The 14,025-nt window shown below is 33.1% G+C and overlaps 1 protein-coding gene across 3 annotated transcripts in view; it reads right to left on the reverse strand.

Moving 5' to 3' along the window:
* The window catches only part of LOC127728203 (bifunctional purine biosynthesis protein ATIC-like), a 54,293-nt gene extending 40,489 nt beyond the window's left edge, over nt 1–13,804 (reverse strand). Inside the window, exons 1-4 of one of the 3 annotated variants that reach the window (XM_052235428.1) lie at nt 13,726–13,804; nt 10,258–10,384; nt 9,675–9,751; nt 8,486–8,552 (exon numbers count right to left, since the gene is read on the reverse strand). In XM_052235428.1, coding sequence (XP_052091388.1) covers nt 8,486–8,552; nt 9,675–9,751; nt 10,258–10,384; nt 13,726–13,747 — 293 coding nt within the window. In that variant the 5' untranslated portion in view covers nt 13,748–13,804. Of the gene's footprint in view, nt 1–8,358; nt 8,387–8,421; nt 8,446–8,485; nt 8,553–9,674; nt 9,752–10,257; nt 10,385–13,725 lie in introns of those variants that run through there. The other 2 variants (XM_052235430.1, XM_052235429.1) reach the window with 2 other exon arrangements.
* Nucleotides 13,805–14,025: the final 221 nt, after the last annotated feature.

A 14,025-nucleotide genomic window follows, 5' to 3' on the forward strand; every position in this document is an offset into this window, starting at 1 on the left:
CCTATAAATTCTTTTTTACCATATTGTAGTTTCTAGAGAACAGAAACACTTTTTGTCCACATGCATAGGAGAAGCTAGGATAAACTACGTGACTGTATTTGACCACAAGTTTAGAATATTAGGTTATCTTCCTTGCATCCAACACACCTTCTAGAAGGGTCGAATGATCATTCCTGGTCTCATAACTTTAAGGTGTTTTCAATATTAGAAAATGAAATTAATTTGTAATCAAAGAACATTTGTGAGCACGCTCACATACCCCACACCCCCACATTGTCACTGGGCAAACAAAAATCTCACCAGATTCCAAAGTTCAAAGATTCACAACTCCTAAAAAGGTCAACTGAAAATAATTTCTTGTGGATATTCACATCTACATATCATGTCCTCATTAACTACAAAATTTCATGAAATTCTGTTGTGTGGTTTCAGGGGAGTTGCAATGACAAACTGTTGCAGCAGTATATCTAGGCCAAAATTCTAAGTTCAAAGAGATTAGAAAAAAAATTGAATCACGATTACCTGTTGATATGCACATCTAAATAGTATGTCCTTATTATCTACAAAAATTCATGAAATTCTGTTGTGTGGTTTCAAGGGACATTAGATGACAAAATGTTGCAGTAGCATAGGCCAAATTTCTAAGCTCAAAGGGGCATTACTCCTAGAAAAATAAATGTGGATAGTGTCCACATGTGGACACAGATGATGCCCCCGTTTGCATATTATAGTTATAAAGGGACATAACTGAAGAACGGTAAAAGTGACGCTACCCAAATTTGAACTTGATCAGAGTTTTGTGGTAATAAGCATTGTGTGTAAGTCTCAAAACATTTGGTTGAGGCTAACTTAAGTAGGGAACAGAAACTAAAAATTCAGCAATTTTTCTATTTGTAAACACGCATAACTCTAGAACGGTTGTGTATAAGTTTTATAACATTTGGTTGAGACAAACTAAAGCAATTTTTATGTTTATAAAGGGACATAACTCAAGAATGGTAAACGTGTTGCCACCAAATTTTGTACTTAATCTGTATTATGTAGTGATTAACATTGTGTATAAGTTTCATAACATTTGGTTGAGGCAAACTTAAGTTAGAAAACGAAAACAAAAAATTTGTACTTGATTTTAGTTTTGTGGTAATGAATATTGTGTATAGGTTTCATAATGTTTGGTTGGGGCAAACTTAAGTTACAAAATGGAAACTAAAAATTTAGCAATCTTTCGATTTATAAAGGGGCATAACTCAATAATGGTTAAAGTGACACTACCCAAATTCGACTTGATCTGTGTTTTATCAGTGGAAGTCAAAATTAAACATTGCATTGTATAAAGCATTGATTGTAGTTTATTCAACTATAATCATGGACAGAGGAAGATAACTCCAATTTTAATAATATGCTCCGCTGGGGCGCAGCTTGATACGACCGCAGAGGTCGAACCCTGAACAGTTGGGGCAAGTATGGACACAACATTCAAGCTTGATACAGCACTGAATTTGGATTGTAATTAAATATTTGACACAGCATAGGTTTCTGACACAGAATGAAAGTGGTCTAAGAACTTAAAAATTTTTAATTTACCTATTCAAACCATATCATTTTTATTTGCTTTTATATATAAATCAGAAATAACCAATTTAAAATGGAAAATTTTTAAGAAAAAAAAGGAAAAAAAAATCCCCCCCCCCCCCAATTTTTTTAACCCCCTTATGATTCATCACCCCCAAAACTCAATCCCAGCCTTCCCTTTGTGGTATGGTACCTTGCAGTACAATTTCAGAGAGATCCATACACTTGAACACAAGTTATTGTCTGGAAACTAGAAAAATGCTTGTTTTTTGGCCCCAAATTCCTAAACGTTTAGGGCAATTACCCCTAAACTCAAACCCAGCTTTCCCTTTGTGATATGGAACCTTGCAGTACAATTTCATAAAGATCCATACACTTACACACAAGTTATTGTCCTGAAACTAGAAAAATGCTTTTTTTTTGCCCTTTTATGGCCCCTAATTCCTAAAATTTTGAGGGAATTACCCCCAAAAGCAATCCCAGCATTCCCTTTGTGATATGGAACCTTGTGATACAATGTCAGAGAGATCCATACACTTACACACAAGTTATTGTCATGAAACTAGAAAAATGCTTGTTTTTTGCCCCTTTTTGGCCCCTAATTTCTAAAATTTGGAGGCAATTACCCCCAAAATCAATCCCAGCATTCCCTTTGTGATATGGAACCTTGTGGTACAATGTCAGAGAGATCCATACACTTACACACAAGTTATGTCTGGAAGTTACAAAAATGCTTTTTTTTGGCCCCTAATTCCTTAACTGTTGGTACCATAACCCCCAAAATCAATCCCCACCTTCCTTTTGTGGTATTGAACCTTATGGTAAAATTTCATAGAGATCCATTCACTTAAACTAAAGTTAGAGTGCGAAAACTAATGTGTCTTCGGACGACGACGACGCCAACGTCATACCAATATAGGACCACAAAAATTTGTTTGCGGTCATATAAAAATTACTTGATATTTAGAAGAAAATAAAAATTTTGCAATTTTTCCATTTCTAAAGGGGCATAACTCTAGAACAGTTAAAGTGACACCACCAAAATTCAAACTTGATCTGTGTTTTGTGGTAATAAGCATTGTGTATAAGTTTCATAACATTTGGTTGAGGCAAACTAAAGTTAGAGAACAGAAACAAAAAATTCAGCAATTTTTCCATTTGTAAAGGGGCATAACTCTAGAACGGTAAAAGTGACGCCACCGAAATTCAAACTTAATCTGTGATTTGTGGTAATAAGCATTGTGTATAAGTTTCATAACATTTGGTTGAGGCAAACTAAAGTTAGAGAACGGAAACCAATTTTGGGACGTACGTACGTACGTACAGACGGACAAGGGTAAAACTTAATGCCCCCTCCGCTACGGCGGGGGCATAAAATCAAAGCGCGAAAGCGCTGTAAAGGCAGTTAATTACAGGTTGTGTGTATTTTTAGTCCAGTTATATCATTATCTTGCATAGTACATTGTACTTATCAGAGGTGGCTTTCAGTATTTAAGATTTAGAGTTCTCTAATGATATTGAACAAGTTTTATGAATGTCATATTCTGAGCACTATATGAAGGCGATTGTTCTCATTTGTTTATGAACTAGTGCATTATGTCCAGTTTGTACCTTTTTTATCTATGTTTAAAGTCAAATACTGTTAAGAATAGTTTGGCATTTTCTTTTTAGTAATAAGTAAATGTTATCAACTGTATTTTATTCGACTTTGCAAATGTGGTTTGTTACTGGTAAGTACAATGTATGGGTGATAGTTGTTTCATTGGCAATCATGACACATCTCCTTATTTATATAATGATCTATATTCAACGACCTCAGGTACAAAAAATGTATGTAACTAAACTATGATGGAAAAACTTTGACTTCTTTCTTTTGATTTGGTACCATAAAACTATGTAGAATAAATGTACATTGCAACATGTCAACTCTTTCAATGACAATACTTTTTTTAGAAACTATAACTCCAAGCAAAATTATATTTCCAAGTATAAAGTAATTTATGAATGAAACAAGAGTGCACACGCTGAAATGTCTCGCCTTCTTTACTAATCATTGATATTATGTTGATAGTCCTAAATATAAAGCTTTATTACAACTGTCACATAAACTTAACATTAACCAAGTAAACTAAATATTGACCAATGAACCAAGAAAATGAGGTCAAGGTCAGATGAACCATGCTAGGCAGGCATGTACAGCTAACAATTCTTCCATACAACAAATATAGTTGACTTATTGCTTATAGTTTAAGAAAAACAGACAAAAACAAAAAAACTTAAAACTGAGCAATGAACCTTGAAAATGAGGTCAAGGTAAAAAAAAAAACCTGTGTGACTGACAAATAGATCATAAAATATTTCCATACACCAAATATAGTTGAACTATTGCATATTGTATTAGAAAAAAGACCAAAACTCAAAAACTTAACTTTGACCACTGAACCATGAAAATGAGGTCAAGGTCAGATGACACCTGCCAGCTAGACATGTACACCTTACAATCATTCCATACACCAAATATAGTAGACCTATTGCATACAGTATAAGAAAAACAGACCAAAACACAAAAACTTAACTATAACCACTGAACCATGAAAATGAGGTCAAGGTCAGATAACACCTGCCAGTTGGACAGTCCTTCCATACACCGAATATACTAGACCTAGTGCTTATAGTATCTGAGATATGGACTTGACCACCAAAACTTAAACTTGTTCACTGATCCATGAAATGAGGTCGAGGTCAAGTGAAAACTGTCTGACGGGCATGAGGACCTTGCAAGGTACGCACATACCAAATATAGTTATCCTATTACTTATAGTAAGAGAGAATTTAACATTACAAAAAATGTTAACTTTTTTTTCAAGTAGTCACTGAACCATGAAAATGAGGTCAAGGCCATTGGACATGTGACTGACGGAAACTTCGTAACATGAGGCATCCATATACAAAGTATGAGGCATCCAGACCTTCCACCTTCTAAAATATAAAGCTTTTAAGAAGTTAGCTAACGCCGCCACCAGATCACTATCCCTATGTCGAGCTTTCTACAACAAAAGTCGCAGGCTCAACAAAAAGGAGTTCTTAATTAAGAAATAAACTGATTCGCTGAGCGCAGCTGGATACACCTGCAGAGGTCCAACCCTGAACAGTTGAGGCAAAAATGGACACAATATTCAAGCTTGATACAGGTCTGAATTTGGATTGTAATTAAATATTTGACATATTCTAGTTTCTGAATAAATGTAGTCAAAGAACTTGAAATCGGTTACCGTATTTTCCGGATTAAAAAGCGCACCCCTAAATAAGGCGCACGGCCGTTTTTGGGGGTGAGGATTGTTTTTTTCCTTACATAAAACGCACCTGCATATAAAGCGCACCCTGAAGAAAACGTACATGCATTCTACTGACCTTAGCGTAATGAATGTTCACTCCTTCTTGTAACTCACTCCGTAACATGTTTCATTTTTATTTTCAGATTGTTGAGAAAGTTGAAAGACATTTTGTATATATTTATTTGTTTCATATTAAAATAAATAAATGTTAATAAAATTATTATAATTTTCTTATTGTTTTAATCATGCCAGATTCATTAGTTGTTTTTTGTCAACAATGGCCATGTGTTGACAGCTTGGGTGTCCATTGAACCTTGTTGTTTTGATTAAAATTAGTTCGGTGTTGATTGCTCATTTATTGTTTGAATTGGAATCAAGGATTTTAATTAATCTTGAAAAGGTATTCATTAAAAGTTACCCAAGCCATAAAACTGCCATTGTTTACCTTGATTATGACCTACTTAATTACCTGTACCCACGTGTGAAAACTGTTCACCCATAAGTCAGGAAAAAAAATTATTAAATTAAATCTAAAGAATTTTATTGTTGTTTATAAAATAAAAATTTAAGTTTTATAAGTAACAAACATTTTTCTATTTAAACTTGGTTGAAAACTACAACAAAACCATTCAGTTTCTGCAAGTCATTGTCTATTTTTAACTGAAAGTGAGATGGGCCACGGAAAGGGGAATTCAAATAAGACGGCAATATATAAATGTCTTAGCATATTGAATTATGAAAATTAATATTCATTTTTTTTATTTCTTACACCAATATGTGGCTACAATATTTCATAAAGATATTTCATTTTGAAACAATAAAACAATAAGCATTAATCCTCAATAGTATAACCTGTATGGTATCTCTTTTCAAACACGCTTATCTTTCTTTGTTTATGAAACACTTTAAAGGGTTCATTTCAGTACATGGTTATCACCATCGTCATTAAAAGAGACTTGAAATATTGGAAAGAAACACAATCACTACCTTTATTATTTCTAAAGAAGATTTTATTTAAAAACACATTATAACAACAAACAATTACATATTTATTGTAAATACACAATTAATATCCTGTATGGTACCTCTTTCAAACACGGTTATCTTTCTTTGTTTATGTAATAAACACATGGTTATCAACTTCGTAAGCCAACAATGAAATAAAGAACAAATGATAAAGTATATATATTTTTATTCATAACAAAATATGCCACATGAACAATTTATCAAGTCACTGCAAGCACTTGACAATCTGACGGTTTCCATAAAAAAAAAATCCAGATACATATTTTTTTTTCACGCTTGCCCTGAAACTGAAAAAAATACATACACAAAGCGCACCTGAGTATAACACGCAGGGACAATGACAGAGAAAAAAACCTGCGGCTTATTTAACGAATTTAACGGTATATGAATTGAATTTATATTCAATTAAAGATTTCTTGCTGTTGTGCAATACACTGTGTTGTTGCGCAATACTTAATAAATCTGTTGCCAGACTATAAACAAATAAAGTTCAATTTCTTCTCAATGTCATATTTGAAATTTATGAAAATCAATAGGGAGATTACATCAATAGCTATAAATAATTCACCAAAGTTTCATGCGAACTGCTTAAAGCATTTTTGAGTTGTTGTCCAAAAACTGGAAAATCCCCCCTTTTTTAATGAATAAAACCCCACAACTCAGAAATGTAAAATCTAAAATTTATAAAATTCTAAAGGGAGCTTACGGATTGATAATTTAGTCTTAGATGCAAGATTTTTTTATCAGTTGTTAGTGGCTTTGAACTAGCTGTCAGTAAATGCGAGTACTCTCAGATCTGTACTTAGTGTCTTTTAGTTGTTTGGATGTACAACTACCCGGCCACGTCCACTTGTATTTGTATTTATCCATCTGATGAGTTAAGCCTCTTTCAACTGATTTTTATAGTTCGTTCTTATATTGTACTGTTACACCACTGTCCCATGTTAGGGGGTGGGTTGGGATCCCGCTAACATGTTTAACCCCGCCACATTCTGTATGTACATGTATGTGCCTGTCCCAAGTCAGGAGCCTGTAATTCAGTGGTTGTCATTTGTTTATGTGTTGCATATTTGTTTTTCGTTCATTTTTTGTACATAAATTAGGCCGTTAGTTTTCTTGTTTGAATTGTTTTACATTGTCATTTCGGGGCCTTTTATAGCTCACTGTGCGGTATGTGCTTTGCTCATTGTTGAAGGACGTACTGTGACCTATAGCTGTTAATTTCTGTGTCATTTGGTCTCTTGTGGAGAGTTGTCTCATTGGCAATCATACCACATCTTCTTTTTTATATTTACATCAACAGATATAAACAATTCACCAAAGTCAAACTTAGTTGTAAGATCTCTGAAATTTTTTACACGGTACAAGTTTTTCTATTTGTTGGAGATTGTACGGTGACAGTAACACCTGTAACTGCTTAACCCATTTCTTATGCACTTTGGTTCGATAAACTCACTGAATATCATACCACATCTCCTTATTTTTTTATGCATTACAATTTACATGTGCATGTTATTGTAACTAATATTTATATATATATATATCAGAACAAACTTCATTGCGTCACTTTTATTTATGCATCCTTTGGCACAATACAAGTTCTAAAATTACACAACATAAAACAAGTAAATGATATTTCAGATGAAAGTTTTGTTTCAGTTCCATTCATAGAATTTATTAGAACCCGACCTCTTTACACACGGAATTCAAATAATTCTAGTTTGTCAATCGGTTGACTGCTTATAATGTAAAATACAAATATATCAAAAGTTTTTAAAACTAACAAAACACAATGATCGTTTCTCTATTCCCCAATGTAAATGAAATGAAACAAAAAACATTTTATATCACAATAAGAAGAGGAGAGAATCAACATTTTCCGGATCTACTTGGAGCCTAATGACCCCCCACGTAGATAAGTTGGATATCGCGTAAAGAAAGATTAACACGGCAACTAGAAAGGCATTAAAGCACTGCCTTTAAAAATTGAATCATAATTTTCTGTCGATATACACATCTACATAATGTGTCCTTATTATCTACAAAGTTTCATGAAATTCTGTTGTGTGGTTTCAGAGGAGTTGCGATGACAATAACAGGACTAATGGACTGACAGACAGACGGATGGGTAAAAAACATTATACCCTACACAACTGTGTTACGTGGGGTATAATAATCATGATATTTAGAGGGGTGGCTTATTTCAACAATGGCTTTCAATGTAGTGATTTCTTTGTATAGGACACAACTTCTAGTAGTGTTGAAAATCACCCCATTACTATGTGTCTTTCCAAGCAAATTTATAATTTTAGCCATTAGCAAGATTATAACACAAAGAGAAATTCTTCAATAGCCTTCAGCCATACTATCCAAGAAATTAAGTACTTTATAGCCTTCAATCAGAATAATACATAGTAGCCATTACCTGATCATTTTATAATTCTGTTTCTTCATATCCTTCAATCAGATTATACATAATAGCCATTACCTGATCATTTTATAATTCTGTTTCTTCATAGCCTTCAATCAGAATAATACATAATAGCCATTACCTGATCATTTTAAAATTCTGTTTCTTCATATCCTCCTGATCTGAATCTGTTATTCTTGACAATATTCCTGTAAGAATAGGAAACGGCAATAAACAAAAATTTAAGTGTTTAGAGTCATTTAGAAAGAAAAAGTGCAAATCCACTGTCAATTATATATTTGGGGTATTACCGAGCTTTGAGATTCCACTTTTCTGCTATCCAATGAAGTCTTAATTTCATCTCATTTCTGCGAATTGAAAAAATTCTGTTGGTAAATATAGTTAAAGGGGCACTAGCTGTCAAAATCATGTTCACCGATTTCACTCAAATTCTCACATTCGACTTATAACATACTAAAATGTATATTCAAATAAAAAAAGGCTAAAATAAACAATTTACGATGCATTAACTCGAAATTATGTGTCAGCATTTTGTGTGTATTTTAGTCCAAGACTCCATCTAATTAACCATCGAGGTGACCTTCCGAAGACTACTGACGGTTATATAACCCATTGTAAACGTAAACATAGATATAAATAGATAGCGAACTCATGCAATTGGATTTTTCTAGGTCTGTTTGAGTTCATATTATAGGTTAAAACAATATGTTAATTATCATTTTTACCTGTATAAGAATGAGTTTTTGTAGGTCAAATCAGTCAATCAAATGGTTTATCCTTGTTTCACTTTCAATGTTGACATTCTTTTCCTTTTACTAGCTGAACACGCCTAGTTCATGCGTAACCCATCTCTAGCTAAGAGGTTCAATTGAAGTTCACATGAATACGGATTCAATGAGGTCGGATTATTCACTTGCAAGTGAATAATTCACTAGCAATGTTTCTTTGCTTATTTTGACAAAACTGAACCAAACTGGCTGCTAAAAGCGAATTTTTATTTCACTATTTCACTTTCATGAATGATTGAACAAAAAAAAAAAAATCACATATTTTATTTTTTTCTATATCTCGTAGCTAGTGCCCCTTTAAAACATTCATTGAAAGGTGATACATGCAGTCAAACCTAAGCTGTCACAGAGTCAAACAAGACTCTAAGGGAGTATACATATTACTCATCTGACTCAAAAATCTTGTAAACAATAACTCTAAATTTTGAGTATAAGTATGTTTTTGTAAACATGGTAAATGAGATAATAATTAAAAAATAAATTAATAATTATTGAATTCTGATAACCTTTGTATCTACTTACCTGCATGTACAGCTGGATGTAGAGTTTTGACACGTCCACCTAACATTTCTGGAGCTCCTGTAATTTCTGATACATCCCTGGAAAATGTTGAATGATAAAAATTAACATAAAAAAAATGAAACATGTTTTACCCTCCCCCATTTAGGAGCCTGTTGTACAGTGGTTAAAGTTGGTTCATGTCTCTCATATTTGTTTTGTTATAAATTAGGCCATTAGTTATCTCGTTTGAATTGATTCACATTTTTCATGTCATGGCCTTTTATAGCGGACTATATGGTATGGGTTTTTCTCATTGTTGAAGGCCCTACAGTGGCCTATAATTGATTTTAACTCTGGTGGATAGTTGTCTCATTGGCAATCATACCACATCTCCTCATTTTTCATATTGGACATATAAAAGTATATTAGAATATTTAAACATGTTTTAATTTTGATTTTGGCTGCTTAATACGGGATCGCGCATTTTTGTTTTTATGACACTTGACTAAGCTAAACTGCCATATGGCATAGTAGAATCATCCTGGAACATCACTACAGATCAGCAACCTCTGCAAAAGAGTCTTGACACAGGTACAATACTTACTTAATTGGAATTCCAGCATCTCTTATAGCCTTAGAAGTTCCACCAGAGGCAATCAGTTCTAATCCAAGGGAAGATAGCTTCTTTGCAAAATCTACCAAGCCTGTTTTATCTGACACACTCAACAAAGCTGCAATATTAATTTTTATTATGCAATAAGTAAAGGTTTATTGAATACCACATGTAGATGAACCTTATTTTAATGGTCACTCCTGCCAACTGTATTTTACAACAGATGAATGCATGCTAGATACAGTTAGATGTTTATTTGAATTAAAGAAGAAGGGGTTAACATCAATGAGAAAGCAACCTAAAGATACAAAAACTAAAAGACATCAAGAGGTCAACAAATGGCGTGCAACAATAGACAGAATGTCCTAACCATGTTAACAATATACATGTACCATGATTACTTTAATATGAAAATTTTTCCAAAATTATTAGATCAATGAATTCAATGTGTTCTGTACAGATTGTAAAAAAGAAAATGAGACTGGAAAGTTTATCTTGTGTTCTGGTTACAACATTGACTTTAATGTCCTTTAGTCTATGGTTGAAAGTTGTCTCATTGGCAACCATACCATATCTTCTTATTTTTATATTACAATGCATAATTTTATTTAATTAAACATCCAGAAACAGTCATAATAACCAGTCATGACAGATTCTATAAGTTCCTTGACCACAATGTATTTTAGGATGTGGGCCAAGAATTATTTAATTTAAATGAAAATTAAAGAACATCAGACACAATTATCAACGCCCTTTAGTCAGATATTCCATTTTTACTTTACAAGTTACAAAATCGTGATGGCAATTCTTTTCCTGTGATAAAACTGCCACTCTGTATTGTAGGATAATACTCAGGGCCCTACAAGTTATTGTTTAATGCCCCCAGGGATATTAGGTAAATGCTCGCTAATCATGTTTACCTGTGCTGACACCCAGCAGCAGATTGCTAAAATACCGACAGTAGAGACGATTTAGTTTATGAAATAACTTTTTAGCAAAGGTTATCTATAATTTAGATCTAAAAATTAAAGATTTCCATACATTTTACCTAGGATAGCCCATAAATGACAATTTAATAGGCTTCATCTAAACTATTTGACAAAAATGGCTGTTCTTACACCACTTAATATACTCTGAATACAGACAAACCTGTAGAACTGGAAATGTTCAAAAAGCTTAGAAGCGCCTAGATATATAAAAGTTTAATTCATTTTATGTTGCAGAATGTTATTTCATGATTTTGATGGGCCTTTTATTGTTCCTGCAGGTGTAAAAATAAACTAAGTTGGGTAAAAACTCTGATGCCCCTTTTTTTCAGGTATATAAATTTCTGTTAATTCTTTGACAATTTAACCCTCTCTGAACCCATTGTATAAAAAAATTTAATAAACCTGTGGTTGCCGATGACCTCAGAAGATGATTGGATGAGTTTAAGAGTCATAACCTTTATCAGCTCACTGGTTGAATTGAAATGCAGTGTTTTCCCTAGGCTCTTCAAGCATTGCGGTACCGCTATGCATAAATTTTGACCACCATGCTTTCATCATTGCCGCAATGCATCCCGCTACGTGTGAAAATTATAACTGTAAAATATTTATTATCGATATTTTGAAAGTGAAGTGACAAGTGACAATACTCCACAGGTGTTTTAAACTCATCCGACTGATAATTGGATGCATCACGTCGCACGTGCCGGGATTTTACAATCTTCTTGATTAGTTGGTTATACATCGAGACCTCGTTACATAATAGAAGTTGCCAGTTAGCTGATAAATAGATAGTCAGATTAATCTCCAATGCATATCTTTCAGTGCTAAATAAAAAGTTTAACCTTTTCCAGTATAAATTTCACCTTTAAAACGGGTGTTTGACATCGTTATTTTACTGTGATCTTTAAAAAGTAGATATTTAAAATTTGGTATAGTTTCTGGTATTGTAAAATAAAACTAACGTAATTTCACCGAGAATGGACAAAACATTTTTTTTTAATAAAGTTTAGCAATTATTTCCTCAGCTATATTCACATCGATGATTTATTTTTTGATTGGTCACAACAATCAGTTATTTTTAGATTAGTCGCTGATTGATTATATCAAAGAATACACATCACCGCCACCCGGCCGAGAAAAAGACGTGTCTTATGAAATTTCTTTCACTTGGACAAGATAGGATTTGCACAATTATGAAGCGTAATAAATAAATCAGACAGGGATGTATTTATAAAAAATAGTTAATTGTCATGAAATAAAATGTCAGCTCTAAGCTTCCAAACAGGTAACTGCCAAATATGTCATCCGTATGTCTGTATGTCAGGTATTCTTCATTGACGACTTCTGTAATTAATGCAAGTAAACTTTTTTTTATTGTTTCCTGTAAAATCTCTGTGAAGCAATGATGATACTCAAAGTTTTATTTAACAACTTGCTGTTGATGCCATTCTATCAGCAAAATTCGAAGAACAATCATCATTTTAACAACCATGTCCAAGCAACCATCAAAGAAACGTCGCCTTACTGGCTCAACTTTGTTGACAAGTTGGTTAGATAAGTCTACTGCTTCATCAAATTGTAGTTAGACACATGAAAATCATCACCATGAGCAAAGCCCTGAAGTTGAAATTCAACCGGCACCAGAATGCACTGAAAGTCAACATGTACCAACAGACACAAGAAACCCTACCAGTACCATTGTATCACTGAAAGAAAATACGAGAATCACAAAAGATCCAAAGAAACGAAAAACAGTATCTTTGTCTGTCTAAGTATGCAGCAATTCGATTAATTACGAATGTAGGGGGACCATCTTATTAGATTTCAAAAATGAAAATCTATATGATAATCATTAGAGAAACAGATTCTTACCTAGTTATTTGTGGATTATTGAATTTATTCAATCTCAATTGCTAAATTGTCAATTTTAAAGTCCTTGCCAAGGCTCAGACTTTAAAATTCGATAATTTAACTATCTGATTTATCCACTGGCACTGGTACCAATGTAAGAATCTATATATATAATATGGAATATCTGCACAACTTTATGTGATTAAAACTGTGTGACTTGAGAGGACTGTATCAAATAAAATTCAGGTGTCATTTTACCATCTTCTGGCTCTGCAGTGATGAAACAACATGAATCTTCCGAAAAAAACCAATTATTTCTAAAATAAAAAAATGCATATATGTAGGTGCTGCTGGGCCTTAAATTTCTTACAGCTGCACAGGTATGTCTGTACTCAAGTACATTTCCGATGTATCTTTTTTCACTTGGGGTTCATGTGGACTGTGTCTGTAGAAAAGGTATCAATATTGAAATCGGCTAGTTGTGGGTTTATGAGACTTGTTTTTTGTCTAAACACTTTAGAAAATTGTAAATATGTAAAACAATATTTTTATACGGTTTGTATTTGAACGGAATATGTGTATGGTATGTCCTACTTTCACTCATATTTAAATATTTTACCAAGTTGTCCTGTCGTTGCCATTCTTTCTTCAGCACCACGTGGAGTTCTATTTTTGGAGGGAAATATTTTGTTATATCCTAATACCACAACACTGTGGGTTACACTAATGTCCTGACAATGTCCTGACCGATATGAAAATGCTAAATAATTTTTTGTTATTGAAAGGATTGACTTGAAATTTTGAACCAAGCAAGATGACAACATTTCTGAAATAAATACAAGTAAAAAATTCAAAAAATATATTTGTAAGAATTAGAAAACTTGACCTGACCAACTTAGACACTGTCCTGACAGATATG

This window comes from Mytilus californianus, unplaced genomic scaffold (assembly GCF_021869535.1).
Source record: "Mytilus californianus isolate M0D057914Y unplaced genomic scaffold, xbMytCali1.0.p SCAF_2, whole genome shotgun sequence".
Classification (NCBI taxonomy): domain Eukaryota; kingdom Metazoa; phylum Mollusca; class Bivalvia; order Mytilida; family Mytilidae; genus Mytilus; species Mytilus californianus.